This window comes from Haemorhous mexicanus, chromosome 21, assembly GCF_027477595.1.
Source record: "Haemorhous mexicanus isolate bHaeMex1 chromosome 21, bHaeMex1.pri, whole genome shotgun sequence".
Lineage (NCBI taxonomy): Eukaryota > Metazoa > Chordata > Aves > Passeriformes > Fringillidae > Haemorhous > Haemorhous mexicanus.
In genome coordinates this window covers 5,523,526-5,541,910 of record NC_082361.1, presented here as the reverse complement: position 1 = coordinate 5,541,910, position 18,385 = coordinate 5,523,526, and the positions used below count along the sequence as shown (strand labels likewise).

At 45.2% G+C, this 18,385-nt stretch overlaps 1 protein-coding gene across 3 annotated transcripts; it reads left to right on the top strand.

Moving 5' to 3' along the window:
• Positions 1-556: 556 nt before the first annotated feature.
• LRRC8A (leucine rich repeat containing 8 VRAC subunit A) lies at positions 557-17,802 on the top strand. 3 transcript variants are annotated; one of them, XM_059865432.1, is made up of 4 exons: positions 557-636; positions 1,994-2,119; positions 10,691-12,854; positions 15,653-17,802. In XM_059865432.1, the coding sequence occupies exons 3-4, from the start codon at positions 10,698-10,700 to the stop codon at positions 15,926-15,928; spliced, it is 2,433 nt and encodes an 810-aa protein (XP_059721415.1). In that variant the 5' UTR covers positions 557-636; positions 1,994-2,119; positions 10,691-10,697; the 3' UTR covers positions 15,929-17,802. The 3 variants fall into 3 exon arrangements, with proteins under 3 accessions (XP_059721415.1, XP_059721414.1, XP_059721413.1); XM_059865431.1 differs by having other exon boundaries at positions 557-674; XM_059865430.1 differs by lacking the exon at positions 557-636 and having other exon boundaries at positions 1,430-2,119.
• Positions 17,803-18,385: the final 583 nt, after the last annotated feature.

Below are 18,385 nucleotides of genomic sequence, written 5' to 3'. Positions count from 1 at the left end.
AGAGTCTACAGCCCTATGTGCTGGCACTGGGATCCCAGCTCCTCTGGTGTAGGTCCTGTGCCTGTGGCTACAGGAAGTTGCTAAGACTTATAATATTCCTAGAAAGCCCCAGATGCACTTACTTTATTGTTACACACATCACTGGTGTAGACAAGTTAAAATTGGCTGCACTTAACCACTTAGAACCGCCTGCTGTACACGAATAAAATTACAACTAATGTCTTTGAACCATCCTTTATTAATTGAAAAAGAAATTATGCTGCACAGTGTTCTCCATTGCGTCAGACAAGTAAAAAATAACTACCAGTGAATCACTTTTTTCAGACACCACAAACTTCTCAGCAGCTGAATGCACTCGGCTCCTTTAAGACTGGCGCCATTTTGAGCGCTGCCCGGCACCAAGATGGCGCCGCCGCCCTCACTCCCTCCGCTCTTCCCGCCCACTCCCCCGTGGAGCGCGCCCTGCACAAAGATGGCGCCGCGTCCCTGTCGCCGTGCCCGCCCCCAAGATGGCGGTGCGACGAGGCGATAGTGGCAGCGCTGGCCGGGTGAGGTCAGATCCGGGGCGGGGCCGCTGCGGGCAGGGCGGACAAAAGGCGCCGGAGCGGCGTAAGGGAGAGTGGGCGCCGCGGGCAGGTGGGTGCGGTGGTTCCCGTCACGGCCGCGGCGGGCAGGTGGGTGTGCCGCGCTCCCCTCACGCCACGGGCCGGCTGTGGGGACGTGTTCCCCTGTGGGGTGATGTCCCGGAGGGGATGAGGTGGGACACCGTCTCGGGAGGGGCGCGGCTGAGGGGGCTCGGAAGCGGCGAGTAGGAAGGATTTGCTGAGTAATTGGGCAGCGATTCGGTTCCTCCGTGTCCCGTCCTCCCTGCTCTCACAGCGCCCGGGGCAGGGGGGTCCTCGCCCTGTCTGTGGGGCGAGGCAGGGCCGGGCTGTGCGCAGTGTCTCCCCAGCGAGGGGAGGACGCCGCTCTTCATTACCTGCGGACGGAAGCGCGGTGGGATTTATTTATTTCTCCCAGAGGATGTTTCTTTCTGTGTCCGGAAAGCCGCGGTGGAGTGGCGGGGGCTGGTGTCGAGGTGTGCTGGGTTGAGGCTGGTACTCATTGCCTGGAGCAGGGAGAAGGTCAGAGAGTCCTCTCCTATCAGTGCTGCCTTTGCGGCACTATGGTACGGCTAAAATGCAATAGCTTTGGTTTGCAGGGTGTTGCTTCAAAATCTGTCAGCCCGAATGGTAACTTTGGGATCAAGAGGAATGAACCCTCGGACTCAGCATTACGGGGTTGGACTTTCTCCCACTGATGTCTGGCTTTTCTCATTTCTCCCTGTTATTAACACAACGCTCTCCGATGTTCTGCAGTCCTCTCCTACATGGCTGGGAGGCTGGATGCTTGAGAGATCCCTCTAAGGATCTGCTCCCTTGCCTGTTTTCCCATGCCCCGTGCTGACATGCAGGAAGCAAGGAAAAAAAACCCAGCCCTGTTGTAATTTTTGTTGATGGTGCTAAACTGCTTCCACTTCAAGAAGATCCGTGTTGTCAGTGAAGGGGGCAGTTGCTTGAATCTGGAGTGGTTAGGAGTGTGATCTGTGTTTTCTGATACCTGATAGTAACATTTAAAGTGGTTTAGGCTTTTCAGACTAGAAATTAGGCAGTAAAGTCATCTCTTTCTCCATCTGACAATGATTTGTTTTTCTGCCTCTACTTGTGTGGACTTAATAGTGATGTTAGTATTCAGCTTCTCTTTTGGCTGGGTCTGCAACACCTGCTTTTTGGTAACTTCTGTTAGAATCATAGATGCTGGAAATTCCTTCCTGCTGAGTTTTACCTAGCTCCTAGTGTTCTTGTCATATTTCTAGGTATCAGCATGTCTCTTTCTGGCTCCCAGTGACCCTCTGAGTTGTTTGTTGCTTCTTAGATAGTGTTTGCTGAGCTTTTACATGTCCCTCTGTGAACTCAATCCCTCTCTTTTGCTGATAATCTGTGTTTCATTTCAGGGAAACTGTTCCCATGGCTTGTGGGGAGTGCAGCGCTTCAGCACTCGCTCAGGATCCAGCAAGTAGGAATATCAGCCACTTCCAGCACAGAGAACTGACGTGCAGATAGCAGAACCCTGCTGCAAGGTGAGGGCTCTGGACCAGCTCTAAATTGTCAAGCCAAAAAAAAAAAAAAAACCAGGGACCTGCTTAAGCATAGATGCAAAGCCCAGTGCATGAGATAATTGATATTGAGGAATGGTGTTTGGTTGGAGAGTGGTGGTATCTAAGGTGGTATCTAATTGTGGTAGTGTTAATTAAATTCTGGGAGCCCTTAACCAGCTTGGAGATGACAAGGGAACTGAGCCTTGTAAAAAGTAGAATCTAACAGTATATAGTCACCCATAAAATGAAATCCTGGCTGCATAAACCCTGACTTGTTACTGCACTTAACAGTAAATAGAGGCTGCTCAGTAAACGTTCTGGTGACTGCTGCCTGAAAGGAATGCAGCTGAGAAGTAGGAGGGGCTGTCGGTTTGGTGGGTGCCCTTGTGTTTCCCGTGGGCTGATGTTTGTCCTTCTGTATAGGCGTCTCCAGGCAGCTTTTTCCAGTGCACTCACCTGTCACCTGTGTGGGTGGCAGTTGGGCAATGGCAGAAACCAGTTGCAGCAATCTCCCAGCCTCCTTGGCTCTGCACTGGGACCGTGATTAAAGGGATTGCAGAGTTCTGTGCCCATCTTGAGGATGGGAAATTCTGTTCAGCTTGGCTGTATTCTGAGCAGGGATGTGCAGTGTGTTCATTCCAGAATAGAAGAAACCCCTAAGGCTCATCTGGTGTTCTGGCAGTTCACTGACCCTTTTCTTTTTTTAACTTTGTCATGGTATTTGAAAACTTTTAATTCTTGTAGGTCAAAGACAACATGCATAAATATTTCCTTAAAGCATGCCAGAAGCCATGTGTTAAAAGCTAATGTTGCCATGCTTGAGATGTGAGTGCCTGAAGCCAGTGATGACTTTCTGAAGCTGGTTGCATTATAGTAACTGCTGCAGGCAGTCAAGAGAGATGGTCTGTGGTTTGGGGGTCCCTTTTGCTGTTAAAAAAAAAAAAAAAAGCTGTGGAGGTCACATGTATCAAATTATTGCTGTTTGATTAGAGCTGGCTTTTTAGAAGCCTTCATGTGCTTTTTCCAAATATTAAAGAAGGTTTTTGTTCAGTAGAGTACTTCAGAAGCAAGTCTTTTTGTGTTTAACTGAACTTAACTGGTATCTCAGAAAATAGAGGGGCACTATCTGGTGAGTGGTGCTGCAGAAGGGTCTGTTAGGATTTCTGTGTGGAGCTCATTAAAGTGAGGGGAGCTGTGCACAGCTATTTTTTTGGTAACAGTTACAATTCAGTCTTCAGTTGCCATGTGGCAAGTCTCCTTTTACGCATTTCTACAAGTGTTTTCAAACCCAGCCTCAGTTTAGGCTATGCACACTAATACTGAACAGACATTCAGCAGTCTACATGCTTTGGAGAGTGTCTCTTGAATGCTTCCAAGCAGCTTTTTTTCTTAAATAGTTGATGTGGTGCATGTGTCTTGTATTGCAACTTGAAATCCAGTTCCTAAAGCTGGGTTATCTCTGCCCTTCCTGCTGCTGTAAAACTGCTTTTGAAACTAAAAGGTGAATTCAGTCCTGGCTCCCTTGCTGAAGTAACAGTGCTCCTCTTACCTTGTGTACCAAACATTGTTAACATATGCTATAAAATTACTTTTACAAAGCTCCTCTAGTGACTGCTGCTCCTGGAGCTTCAGCCTACTTCTGTGCGCAGCAAAGATGTGTGCTGGACTAGTTAACAGGTTCTCCTTTAGAGTTGTGGTTTTATCAGGCCTTGATGATGCAGGGTGAAGAGGTCTGTTTTTTATTAACTAATACAGTGAGAAAATGTTCTGAGCTGGAAGTCATAGTTTTAAAGCTGGTGGTCCTGAGGGCAAGCCCTGTAGGGAATGTGTGACGATGTACTTGCTCCTCTTTGTTCAGACTGAGGCAAAATATTAGTGTGCTGATAGTTGGTGTCTTAATTGTCTTGCATTGCTCTTGTCTGTGTTGTCTTATCCTGACTGGCTCATCTCTTGGAGCTGGAAGATAGCTGTGGTAACACCCATGGATTTGTGCATGCTGTGACAGTCTGTCATCAGTGAATTAAGTTATCCTTGCTTTTACTCACATGGAATTTAGTGTTGACTTCTTATCTGTTGTTAGTTATGCCAAAGCTCTGCTCTGTCTACCCACAGAGAACTGAGAGCAGCTGGTTCCTCCAGCTCTTGGTGCTGGAGTTAAGGGCTGAAGAGCCCCCTCCTGCATCTGGTGAGGTGCTTGGAACTGGTCTGGTTTTCTTGAGTAGTTACTAGCAGATTTAATTCAATCACTTGTGTCAGGCAGCACAAGGGACTGCTTCATTGTGTCCTGTTGGAGGAAGCCAGTAGTACTTTTCCAAGACAGGTTCAATGTCCTGTCCTTGAAGCATTTTTGTTATGGCAAAGAGAAAATTAATTTTGGATAGGAAGCCTGTGGCCATGTATATTCATAATTTATAAGCTGACACAGCCATTTTGCTCTGGTTTACATCAGTGTTGCAAGTCATCTGATGGATTTAAATTTACAACACCAGCACACAGTCCCTGCCCCGAGTGTCAGTGATGCTGGTAGCTACAGACTGTGCTCAGTTCTGTGCAGCTGGGGCAAAACACTGTCAGGAGGCAGAAAATGTGGCAGGCTGAGCTAAGTCTAGCATGGATTGTTCTGGTGGTGCAGCTGTTCTTCCCTGTACTTGTCAGGACACGTGTGGTTGTGTGATGGTAAACAGGAGCTGTTGCACTAGGCTTAAGACTGACAGTCTTGCATCTGACAGAGTCAATTAATGGATAGGTGTGAAGATGATAAAATACTACCCCTAATGTAGGGGGATTATTGTTTTTAATGAACTTCAATAAAGACAATGTGATGCAGTGGATTCACTTCATCCTGCTGTGTCATGTGGCTTGGGTGGGGCTGAGCATTGTGAAAACCACCTTACCCTGCTTTCACTGTTGGGTTCACTGCCTGTTCCACCCTGTCAAAATGATAAAGGACCCTTTTAACTTACATGGAATCATAGAGTGGTTTGGGTTGGAAAGGACCTTAAAGATCATCTAGTGATCATGTTCATTTCTGTGCCTCAGAAGATGTTTTGTCCCACAGGAGGGGTTTATCTTTTTAAAGCAGAAGGGGCCTGATACAGGAATAATGGTTATTTAGGGCTTTGGCTTCTGGCTTCACTGCTGTTTTGTTCTAAGCAGCAAAGGACAAAACAACTGCAGTTGTTCCATCTCATGTCTTGGGCTTTTCCAGTTGATCATGTGGCTGTTCTTGAGCTTGGAAGGTTTTCTGAGGGGTGCCTGAAAGCAGCTCTGTTTTCAGCCTCCCTTTTTTTCCCCCCATCTTAATTCTGGACTTAATAAACATGGGGGTGGAGAAACATAAATTCCCAGTCCCATTTCTGCACAGTAAGCTCTTGCATTTCCTGATTTTTGAACAAAGAGCTCTGTGTCATGCCCTTCTTTAGGATTTCAGGTGGCAGCTTGCTGAGGAGGGAAGCTCTGCTCTGTTGAAAACTTACTGTAACGTGTTGTAGCGCGTTAATAATCAGGGCTGTAGTCTTCAAGGCATCAAGGTTATTATTTCCTCTATCTACCTCTGATGCTGTCAGCACCTGAACAACTCCCTCTTTCTCTGGGCTTCTGAGAGGTAAGAAATTCTGTCAGCAGGGTTTGACTTGTGCTTTGCATTCCACAATTTTAACATGAAATCAACTGGTAATTAAAAATATGTGTAGACAAAACGAAAGGGTTGCAAGATTCAACATAAAAATTCATCCACGTCTATGTACCCAGTACTGTTTAGTGAGACTAAATGTGAGGATTTTCTTCAAATCAGGGGTTTGTGCATTCTTGTATGTGTCTTGAGTTGTGCATATAAATGCTTTCTGGCCAATAGCTTTGTTGGTAACAGAATGGCCAACAGAAAAGAGGAGGAAAGAGGAGGCTGGATAAAGTATTCAGCAATGATGAGTCAAGCTGACAAACTGGCTGGTGAAACAGAACAGTGATGTTGTTTCTGTTCACTCTGTCCCGAGCTGGATGTGCTGGCCAGCAGCTGCAGGCAGGAATTTGAAGTACTGTTCAGCTAGGTGTCTGTTGACAATAGGTCAATCTTCAGTTTTTGAAATAAAATGGTTTTGGATAGAGGAATTGTCAAAATCAGAGCATAGTTACTGAGGAGTTACTCTGTTAATACCTGTGGTTTGTGGGAAGCATTCATGCTCTCAGCTCTGTCAGCCTTTAAGAAGGTACTTGCTGCTTTCATGATGTCTGTCAGCTAGATGCATTTAATCTTGTTTCTGACTGGTTTTACTGTGTAGGTGTGGTTTGTTCAGAATGTCCCTGTTATTCCAACATGAGTGATTATCTTTCTCCTCCAGGTGTGTTTGGTAAAACATAGGATTAGTACTTGGTGATGCTTATGGTTGGCTGAAGGCTGGGTAGGTTTGGCAGGCTAGTTATGTAAGTTTGGAACTGCTGTTCCTTCACTTGGTACAGCCTGTTCAGCATTAGTGGGGAGGCTTGTAGATTTGTGCCCAGCAGGCCGAGGTAGGGATGGTCCCTTGTGGGGTGCAGATCTGGATCCAGGTGGATTTGCAGGCCCTGAAGAGGTATGTAGTAGCCAAACATGGAATGTGTAAATATTTCAGGAGCATATTTATCTTGGCTGAATTGATCCTGTTATATAACAATGGGGCTTTAGCATACAGATATTTTACTGAGCAATCTCAGATGTTGCTGCTCTAAACTGTCTTGAGGTGGTTCTTTATTGGATATAGAGAAGCTCAAAGTAGTGTTGCTTGATGTAGCTGAAACCCTCCAATACAAAGTCATTTCTGAGGGGGCAGGGGTTGGGGGACTGCTCAAGGACTGTGTGGTAAGTTGACAGAAGTTTAGACAGAAGTTTTGACATATCAGCTTATGTAAATTTAGTAAAGTCATCTTGTCCTTAAACTTAGGCACTCTTGAAGAATCTCAGTATTGATGACTTCCTGTGGCAGAGGTAGCTACACTGCAAATGTGGCTATTCCTGAGCTCCAACTGGAAGGCTCTGCAATTTGAAGTATATACAAAGGAGCTTGGATCCTTCTTCACCAACACTGCTCTGACACTGAACTTCCTTTTCTGTAGCTGTTCCTGTCCATAAACTCAGTCACTCGGTTCAGGTGTTCTGTGCTCAGCCCTTGGTGAGGTTATGTGCTGGAAGGGACTTGGCAGATAAACCTTCCTCACAGTGAATATTTTGCTGCTGACAAAGCATCCTGGAATCCAGCTCTTAAAAAGAGGAGAAACTTGAAATCTCCAGTGTGCTGGTCCTGGGGATCATGGTTTGCTCTTGATCACAAGGGAGATAATTTTATTTCTGGCCAGGTCTCTTCGTGCAAGGATTGTTCCCAGTCCTATGCCAGAAGAATACCCTCCATGCAAATCCCTCTGTTCTACTGCCCATGTTGGGAGAGCTGGTGTTGCATCTACCTGCATGTTTTCTCCCTATAGAGTGGTGGAAATCCCAGTCCTTGTGGGAAGAATCCTTCTGTGCATTGGGAAATCGAGTGACAGTGATGTGCCCTGAGAATGTGATTTTTAGTTTGCTGTTGTTCACCTAGCAGCAAAACTGCTCTAATCCAGGAGAATGTTGCAGCAAGAATCGTGTTCTAAAATCATTACAGGATGGAGTTCACAAAATAAAGATGACATTTGATGACAAGATACATCTCCTGATGTAGAACTATCCGGAGTTAGAATTGAATTGCATGCACAGGGAATCTGGTGAGGAGGGATGTGACTTTAGGTTTTTCCTGGGTACTTTTCCCTTTCATTGCAGATACTGGGAATAAGGTTAGATAAGACAGTAAATTCTAGCTCCTGCAAAGGTGGCCCCTAGTTTTATTGTTCCTCTTTGGGACTCGAATGAGGTTTCCACTGCTGCCAGAAGTGGGAATTTGCCGTCAATGTTCTTTTCTTCCCCTATTGCCCCTGTCATTGTTCCTGGAAGGCAGGAGGTTTCCTGCTCCACCCTGTTAATTGCTGACACTGAACTGTAATAGGTTTCAAGGGATGCTCATGATTTTTTTTTTTTTAGCTGTCTTGTAAGTGCACAGTGTAGGATTTCCTACCCCATGTGACTGGTAAGCAGAACTAGGGAGCCAGCTGTGCTAATTTCTTTTTGGTTTCCTTCCTACATATCGTGAGCTACAAATCAAAGTGAGCAAAAGGTTCATTTCTTGTGAGAAAGAATTAGGCATTTTCTGGATTGTGCCAAATGAGTAAACCCAGCACTACAACACAAGTTTGCAAATGTCACGAGACCCCAGTTCCTGAAAAGACATCATCCCAGTTTCATAATCCTACAATGGAGGGTCTGATATTTCCTGCAAGTTTCTCTACCAAGAGGGGAGGAAGCAGGAAGGACCTTTTAGGACAAGTGGTATCAAGGCAAGAGGAAAGAGATAAACATTTTTTTTCCCCTTGATGTGGAGTAGAAGGAGTAGGTTCTTTCATGAATAACTGTTTAACTGCTGGATTCATTTCAGGTGTTTCGGTGTGTAGAGAGAACTTCTGCTTTATCCTGCAATTATTTCTGTAGTACTCACAGACAGCTTTTCCTAAATGTATCTTGCTTGTGGGCTCTCCTCTCCCTGAGGCAGATGTATTCCAAGGAGGAAGCTGAAATGCCTTGCCTAGGGCTTGCAGCAGGGTAGTCACAGGGCTGGGAGGGAGGCTTTCAACACCTTGTCACTCTGCTCTGGCTGTTCAGGTGCTGTCCAGAAGAGGTTCAGCTTTGCCTGCTCTCTTACCTGTGGAGGTACAATTCTCCTGCCCAGTTTAGTGCAGTTCCTTCTGGAGAGATGTGTCAGCCACTTCTCAGGGGCTCTGCAGTCCTACAGGACATTTTTTTCCTCTGACAGTGCTCTAGATCTCTGTTTTAATCCCTTGTTCATGACTTTTGTGGTTGATCATTAATAGATTTGATGTTCCTTGTTTTACTGAATTCATAGAACAGGTAATACCACTTTTTCCTCTCAAAATTACCCACAAAAAGAAAATGGCATTTCCCCAGTCTGGCTTTAGTGTTGGACCTGGATGGGCAGAAGGAAAAACTTCAGGAATGGTTTTCATCTATCAGTCTACCACTTGTAGTTCCTTGAAATTTTCCCAAGCAGCACTGTGCCAAAGCTGTCATTTGACCATTTATTGTTGTAAACAGCAAACCAAAGAATAGAGTTCTGTATTTAGTGTCTCTAGGGAATGTAGTGCTTTTTGAGTTCATGTTAAGAATGGCTTTCTTTGCAGTTCAGTGGTGGAAGTTCATTTAAAATAAAAACTTGAATTCTACCAAAGCAGGTGGTGTGGGTACCCCCCCTTGTCACAGAAGGCTTTGTCCCAACCAGTGATATTGAGCTTTTGGCCCTCCAGGACTTGTTGGACCGTCTGTACAAATGAAGTCTTATGGCTTGGGGTAGCATGCTTGAATTTTTGCTTTCTCCTTTATACTTGAATTTTTTGTGAGTTTCAGAATGACTGAAAGACTAGTGCTTGTCTTGCTCCTGAACTTTGCTAGAAGGATGCTGTGGTATTACTGCTTTTTCACTGTCATTAGAATGAGTTACAGTGACTCCATGTTCTTCTGTGTTACCTGTCAAATAGGGGAATTTTGTGAGCTCCATTATCCATGGATCATTCAGGCTTTGGGGCGTCTTGAAGAGCATGCTCAAAGTTTCATCTGCAAGTCTGAAGGACAGAATAAGCACTGCCATCAGGCCTGTGCTTCCCAGAACCTTTTGGTTTCCTTTGTGACACTTAAGTCCCTGCTGGGATGAACTCTAGGTTGGTCAGAGAAGCAAATTCTTGGAAGTATGTTTCCCCCTTCCTCTGTTTCTGAAGTAAGACAAAAACCCAGCTGCTACAGCATTTCAGTACTGAATTTATCAGAAAGCAAGTAGCTAATCTTTCCTTGGAGAATTAATGCAAAGGAAGGAAGCCAAAATTACTTACTTGGAAAAGTCATGATATTGAGCAATGTTTTTTCTCTTTTCCAGCTTGCTTTACAAATGTCATAATGAGTTGTATCAATGAAGTGATTATAGGAAACATAACTGTATTGTATGTAGATCTTTTTCCTTGCCCCTTCAATCTGAGAACCAGCCATCTGCAGAATTTTATGTAGAAGCAGGAACAAACCAATGATAAATATGCTCTGTGTGTAGATTTTATCACTTCTAACAGTGCTGGCAAATTCCTTCATCCCTGAAATAAAATCCCTAGATAAAACAGTAAATTTCCAAACACTGGTCTGGTCAAGGAGTTAAGTCTGCCCTGTGAGTTTTCTTTGAGTGTCTTACCCCACAGAATGCTAACAATAAGTACTAGTTCTGAGGTTTTGTGACAATTTGTCTGTCACGGAAGGCTGAACAAACTTCACTGTCTGGGCTGTAGCAAATGACTCACAGGCAGCCTCATTGATTTGTCTCACAGTACTTGAAATTGCATCTCGGCTAATCCCAGTTTTGCTATGCCAGCACTTAACATGTGTTTTCTCATGCCCTCTTGAAGAGCAGGACCAAACTCTCTAAGCTGTTTCTGGTTTGCTTCCAGGTGAATCATGATTCCAGTCACTGAGCTGCGCTACTTCGCTGACACTCAGCCAGCCTATCGCATCCTGAAGCCGTGGTGGGACGTCTTCACGGACTACATTTCCATAGTGATGCTGATGATCGCTGTGTTTGGAGGAACGCTCCAGGTCACCCAGGACAAAATGATTTGTTTGCCCTGTAAATGGGTTACCAAAGACTCTTGCAATGACTCTGTCAGGGGATGGACAGTGGCAGCCCCGGAGCGTCCCTACTACAACACTAGTCTTATTCCCTCTGCTGATTCGGGGCCTACAGGGATCCGATACGATCTGGACCGGCACCAGTACAACTATGTGGATGCGGTGTGTTACGAGAACCGTCTTCACTGGTTTGCCAAGTATTTTCCTTATCTGGTGCTGCTACATACCCTCATCTTTCTGGCTTGTAGCAACTTCTGGTTCAAGTTCCCAAGGACCAGCTCCAAGCTGGAGCACTTTGTGTCTATTTTACTCAAGTGTTTTGACTCTCCATGGACAACGAGAGCATTGTCTGAGACGGTGGTGGAAGAGAGTGATACCAAACCAGCATTTGGAAAAATGAATGGCTCCATGGACAAGAAATCCTCCACGGTCAGTGAGGATGTGGAAGCCACTGTTCCCATGCTGCAGAGAACAAAGTCTCGAATTGAGCAAGGGATTGTGGACAGGTCTGAGACTGGTGTCTTAGACAAAAAGGAAGGTGAGCAAGCCAAAGCGCTCTTTGAGAAAGTGAAAAAGTTCCGTACTCATGTGGAAGAGGGAGACATAGTTTATCGCCTGTACATGAGACAGACCATAATCAAAGTAATCAAGTTCATTCTCATAATTTGCTATACTGTGTACTATGTCAACAACATAACGTTTGATGTAGACTGTAAAGTGGACATTGAGAGCTTGACTGGCTACAGGATGTACCGCTGTGCTCATCCTTTGGCCACTCTCTTCAAAATCTTGGCTTCTTTCTACATCAGTCTGGTGATTTTCTATGGTTTGATCTGCATGTACACACTGTGGTGGATGTTGAGGCGGTCGCTTAAGAAATACTCCTTTGAGTCCATCCGGGAGGAGAGCAGTTACAGTGACATTCCTGATGTGAAAAATGACTTTGCTTTTATGCTCCATCTGATTGATCAGTATGACCCCCTCTATTCCAAGCGCTTTGCTGTCTTTCTGTCAGAGGTGAGTGAGAACAAATTGCGGCAGCTGAACCTCAACAATGAGTGGACTTTGGAGAAACTACGCCAGAGGATCACCAAAAACTCTCAGGATAAGCTGGAATTGCATCTTTTCATGTTGAGTGGCATTCCTGACACAGTCTTTGACCTTATCGAGTTGGAGGTCTTGAAGCTGGAGCTTATCCCTGATGTCACTATTCCCCCCAGCATTGCTCAGCTCACCAGCCTTAAGGAACTGTGGCTCTACCACACAGCTGCCAAAATTGAGGCCCCAGCCCTTGCCTTCTTGAGGGAGAATTTGAAATCTCTCCACATCAAGTTCACAGACATTAAGGAGATTCCTCTTTGGATTTATAGCCTCAAGACACTAGAGGAGCTTCACCTGACAGGGAATTTGAGCGCTGAAAACAACCGGTACATTGTGATAGATGGACTGAGGGAGCTGAAGAGGCTGAAGGTGTTGAGGATGAAGAGTAACCTCACCAAACTGCCACAGGTGGTGACAGATGTTGGTGTCCATCTTCAGAAGCTTTCCATCAACAATGAGGGCACCAAGCTCATTGTCCTCAACAGCCTTAAGAAGATGGTCAACCTGACAGAGCTTGAGCTCATCCGGTGTGACTTGGAACGCATTCCTCACTCTATTTTTAGCCTCCACAATCTGCAGGAAATAGACCTGAAGGACAACAACCTAAAGACTATTGAGGAAATCATCAGCTTCCAGCACTTACATCGTCTCACTTGCCTTAAGTTGTGGTACAACCACATTGCCTACATCCCCATGCAGATAGGCAACCTGACCAACTTGGAACGCCTTTACTTGAACCGTAACAAGATAGAAAAGATCCCTACCCAGCTCTTCTATTGCCGAAAACTTCGGTACTTGGATCTCAGCCACAACAACTTAACTTTTATACCACCAGACGTTGGACTTCTTCAAAACCTGCAGAATCTGGCTGTGACAGCCAACAGGGTAAGTGAGCAAAGAGCTGAGTTGCTGTGTGAGGAAATAGTGCTGGCACTTCTGTTATCTGTGTGATTAAACATGCTACAATGGTCTGTGGATACAACTTTCACTGCTTTTGTATCTCTCTGAGGGGTTTATCTAAGGCCAGACATTGCAGATAGCTCCAGGGCAAGCCTGTCTTCCAAGAGTCTTTGTCCTATTGCATTTCCTCTCTTAACAGTGAGGCTGCTTCCAAGTGCCAATTAGAGGCTGTTTAGAAACCCTTCAAGTCAGTTTTTTCTCTGCAGTTGGAAGCATGTAGTCTCTAGATTGACATCGATTTTGGGCTTAAATGGAGATCTGAGAAACTGTAGTCTGAATCTAAAACTATGTGCTTAAACCTGTCTACTTCAGACATGTACATACACTGTGGGAATAGCCATGTAGGGAATGCATGTCTGGCTTACAGCTTTCCTTAGAGTACTTCGAATTTGCAGGGAGTACTCCACAGTTTGGTCTTGTAAACATGTGCTTTTTGTTTCAGTCTAAGTGCAGGGCAGATAAGAGAGGATGACCAAGTGTGCTCTGCTGCCTGATTACCATAAGATGTTTCTTGGCTTGTGTTGGTGGGTGTTTATTTGCCTAAAGCAAACTATACCCATGTCTAGTTCTTTGTTTCTTTCTTTAAGAGTAAGGAGACTTCATTTACCATGTCTGACAAAGCTGGAGCTTTCATTTGATCTGTCTGCAAATTCCTGGGATACTTTTTCCCTTTGAGTTTATTATCACCTTAAGTTGAAAGAGCCTCTAACATAAGTACAAATTGCAGACAGATAATTAGGTGCTTCTGGTTTCTTCTGGGACCAAGCAGGATTGTCCTGGAGCAGTGTTAGTTTTCACTGTCATACATCAAGGTCCTTCCTACTGTTGGCAAGATCTGTTTCTGGCTGAACACTGCCAGGTTGCTTGTGAGAGGCACACAACAGCTTGGGTGTGGTTTGGCTTTTCACAGAAGTGCTCTCAAATCAAGTATTTAATTGCTAGTGTATTTCAGTATTAGACAGGCTTCCTAAAACTCCAGTCATAATTTGAAGTTAGTGTCTAGAAGCTTGTGCCTCTGCAGAGTAAGGGCAGACAAGGGGCAGTCATTCAGCAGCTCCAGCTGAACATCTGCTCACTGGGGTTTCCTGGCACTGGAGGGTTATGCATCTGTTTGTGTGGGTGGCTGAAGCTCTGGTAAACTTTGTGGTGTGTTACTGTTCAGAACTCAGATAATTCTGCACATTTGCCTTCTGGCAACCTTCCTAGCACAGCTTCCCAAGGGTTAATCTGCAGTATATCCTCTGCAGTTTTGGGGTGGAGCATTTCTTGGGTGAGTGGAGTTAGAGGCAGCTCCATTTCCTGCAGCACAGTGTGGCACCACCCATTTCTCTCTGGAAAAAAAACCCCACGCAACAGGAAGGCTGGAGCAGCCTTTGCTCCAGTGGGTTCAGAAACAAAAGGTGGTGAGGACCCCATGGACCAGCCAGCCTGTACTAGATACCTGGGCAAGCCAGAATTACAGCCTGGTTACTCCCAGTAAATGGTGACAGCAAGAAACACAAGGACTGGTAGACTGCCACTTCCCAAGAACAGGAATTATTTCAAATGTCCTTTCCTAGCTCAACAGTCTTAGTAAGTAGAGACTTCTGGAGTTGGCTGGCACTGCTGTCCTGTTCTGGAAAGCAGGCTGTTCTAACACATTGCTTCCTTCCTAAACCAATACTTGTCCCTCAAATAACTCTATTATTTTCAAGAGTCTGTGATCATATGTTGATATGTTGCTGTTTGCAAAACACTCCAGTACCAGTAACAATGACTGCATTGAATTGTCTCTAATTGGTCTGGTTTCATCTTGGCTTTTTCTTAGATTCCTCCTCCTTCAGAATGGATTACAGGCTAATTTAGCACAAATGATGTGCTACATAATTTGCATTTAGAAAAGTAATTTTTGCTTTTAAAGGCAAATGACAGCCTCCAAGCTGAGACTTTGTATTAAGGGGAGGATCCTGAGTTGCTGTATTTAGTTTCTAGCCTAGTGTTTGCTAAACCTTAGGCATAGAAAGAAATTCTTTGGGAAGACTGGACTATTACAAGGATTTGCTAGAAATAAGGCTTACTAAATTAGTGATTCATGGTTACTTGAAGGTGGTGCTGGGAAAGCTAACAGCTGATGACTTTGTTGTTTTATTTTTGGCACTGTAAAAGGCCCCTGTGACTTGGAGCCTAGAAAGTCTTTGCAACATTTCACAGCCCTACAGAAATGATGGAAGATGATTGCCAGTTCTCAGGACCAGGAGGTTGTACCCATGTAATCTCTGTCACTTTACAGCCCAACTCCAAGTCCTGAATAAATCCAGTCTTTGTTCAGTGTAATGTCAACTGTAGAATGGCATCTTAAAGCAAAGGAGCTAAGATCCAATGACACAATAAAGGATTTGGTATGGAAAGAAGCCATTACAGATGAAAGCATGTGACAGTGTAGGCCAGCTATAAGCTGGTTTCTGGTCCTCTGATCCTGGCCTTGGAGACAACATCTGCTTTAGCCACCATCATTGGTGATCACTTGTAACTAATGCAGTGTCTGAAAGAGGAATCCATACAATCATAGCATTGGGAGCACCCAAAGCAGGAAGCTCAGAAAGCAGGAACTCACTCAAGGGAGAAGTGGACAATTGAAAACAATGACAATAAACCTTGGAGCTTCGTGTTGGCTTGTTGGTCACCTGTGAAGGCGTGTCTGTATCTGTTGGTGACTTTGCCCATGATTGGTTTCTTTTTTTCAGATTGAGAGTCTCCCACCAGAGCTGTTCCAGTGCAGGAAGCTGAGAACCTTGAACCTGGGAAACAACGTGCTGCAGTCGCTGCCCTCCCGGGTGGGAGAGCTGACCAACCTGTCGCAGATCGAGCTGCGAGGGAACCGCCTGGAGTGCTTGCCTGTGGAGCTGGGAGAGTGCCCGCTGCTGAAACGCAGTGGGCTCGTGGTGGAGGAGGACCTGTTCAACACCCTGCCCTTGGAAGTCAAAGAGCGCCTGTGGAGGGCAGACAAAGAGCAAGCTTGAACCCCCGAGAAAAGGGGAAAGCCTCTGATCAACTAGAAGGAAGCAAAAGGCCATTTCAGTCCCCTTTCACCCAGATGCTCCCCTTTCTCCACTCCAATCACTATCAAACTGGCCAAGGAGTACTTGACAAACATGACTCTGAATGAGTCAGCTTCTTGCCTCAGTTGCAGGATGGGGAGGGCTTGCGATCAGGATGAGGATCAAGACAGATTAATTGGCCTCTGAGCAGGGCCCAGGGGGAATTAGAGGTGTTGCTGTTCTTCTGAACAGGAATTGGGGTGAGGTGGATTGTGCTGGTGAGGAGAAATGACCTTTGAATGGAGGAGAAAATGAATGTGGGGATTGCTGCATTGCTCCTAATAGGGCTTATATGTGTCAGGGGCCGAGGGAGTCCAGTGTCCTGCAAGCAAAGATCAAGAGACAAGGAAACCTCTAGAGCCTCCATCTCTGTGACAGCTGGTACTGCTCCCCTCGGACTCAGGTTCAGTCAGTGAGCCCCCAGACTGGGGTGGGATAGGACACAGACAGCTGATATTATCTAGATGCTGGTGTTAGGATTTGGGAGATAAACATCTCGCAGCTGCTTGAAGGCAGAACTTTTTTTTTTTTTTTTTTTTACTAATTTTCTTTTCCCCTTTGCACACTCCCCACCTTCTCCTGTGCCCCTGGAGAAGGAACCAAACCTTTAAGATTGCACTACTGTAATGGTTTCGAGTCACTTGTTTGGGTGAGTAGATCACAGCATCCTTCTCCAGCTGATGTCCTGGAGGCACTAACTGACACACTTCCAGAGCTTTAGCCTGTTCTGAAATGGATGATTATAGTGCAGGTGGGAGATCTGGATAAAAAGCAGTTGGACTGTCTAATCTACTCTCTCAGAAGCATTGAATTGCTTCTGGCTTTTAGTTCCAATTTACTTTTTAATTGCTGGTGTTTTGTTGCATATCAAGTAGAAATGTACAACTGGCCAGTGTGTCAGGGCCCCTCATGGGGTTGAAGAGGAAATGTGGGCTTCCTCTGTACCTCTTGTCCCCCATTCTGCCATCCCCCAAAATTAAGTTGTTAAATTAAGTTGTTCAGTGCTCTGCCAGTGTTTTTCATGGATGCAGTCTAGAGAGCTGCTTGATTGTTCTCTTCTGTTGTTCCCCTCACTTTAACAGCTGTCAGTTCCTGTTACACCTTTTGACCTAAATAAGAGGCTAATGCTGATTGAACCTGGTGCTGGAAAAGAAATCTTGTCCTCTTGTTTGTTCCTCCCTTTTCATTCCCTCAGTGTTAAGGAGGAGAATGAGAATCCTCTGTGGACTGTACTCTTCTGACTCCCTGAAACAGAGCAGCCTTTACTGAAACAAGTTTGACCTGTTTGGTCACATTTGTCAAAAAACCCCTCAACCTTCTGGGCTGGCAGAGGCAGATAATGTGTAACAGTTACTGATTATCATGTCCTTAAGGTGGAGTGGTTAAGATGCCTCCAGGACACAAAGGTCTTCATTTTTCCATCAGAAGGAAGAGGAGGTGCCTGGACCTACAGGTCCTGGTTGTAACACTCTGCATCAGACCAACAGGTTGGCTCCAAGGTGCAGTGCTGCGAGCTGGGGGATGAGAAGTTTGGAGGCCTCCCATGTGTATAAAGGGGGAAGCTACATCCAGCTCCAGAGTGATTCCTGACAATCTGCTAGCCACTGCCCTGGCTTATCACCTGGATTGTGGTGATCCCGTGGATGTTGGGGCAATAAGGCACAGTGTGGCTCTCTTCATCAGATGTAAGATATGGAATATATATATATACTAAATATGCTGAAACCATGAACAATGTTAACTGGACTCTGGATTTATTGATGTTCAGATGCTTAAATAAAGCTACATTAAAATCAGGAGATCTGTTTATAAAACTGCTTTTAAGAAAAATGTAAATCTTGCTTCCCTTAGTCCATTCATTATGAAACATCTAAACAGTCCAGGGGATAATATAATTAAATCTCCATCTGGGAGGCAAGTACTGTAAAAGCTTTTCTGGCTTCTAATAGGGTTAGTGTCTTGAAATTGTGTTAGAGCTGGGGCCACAGCTGAAAGGATGGGGAAGGACTGATGCTGATTGGATTGCATTTGCCCAAGCATTTTGGATCACAGAAAGGACAGAAATAGTTAGGTGGGCTTTGTTTCCTGACTGAAGCAGGAATGGCTTCAGGCTTACCTACAGAAATGCTGTTTTCCAGTCAGTTCCCTGTGGTGGATGTGGGGGCTGTTTGGATGGTGAAGGAAGCTTTTTTCCTTAGTCTATGCTAAAAGATAGCCCTGGAGAATAATGGTCCCTGAATGGAGATGTGGACTCTGTTTGCTATTCAAGGCCACTGGGTGACTGTTTTATTACTCATGTATTTTAGAGCAGGAAGGGCTGAAAGGGCAAAGCACCCCCTGGGAGTTTCACCTGGCTCACAGGAGCAGTGAGATTTCTCC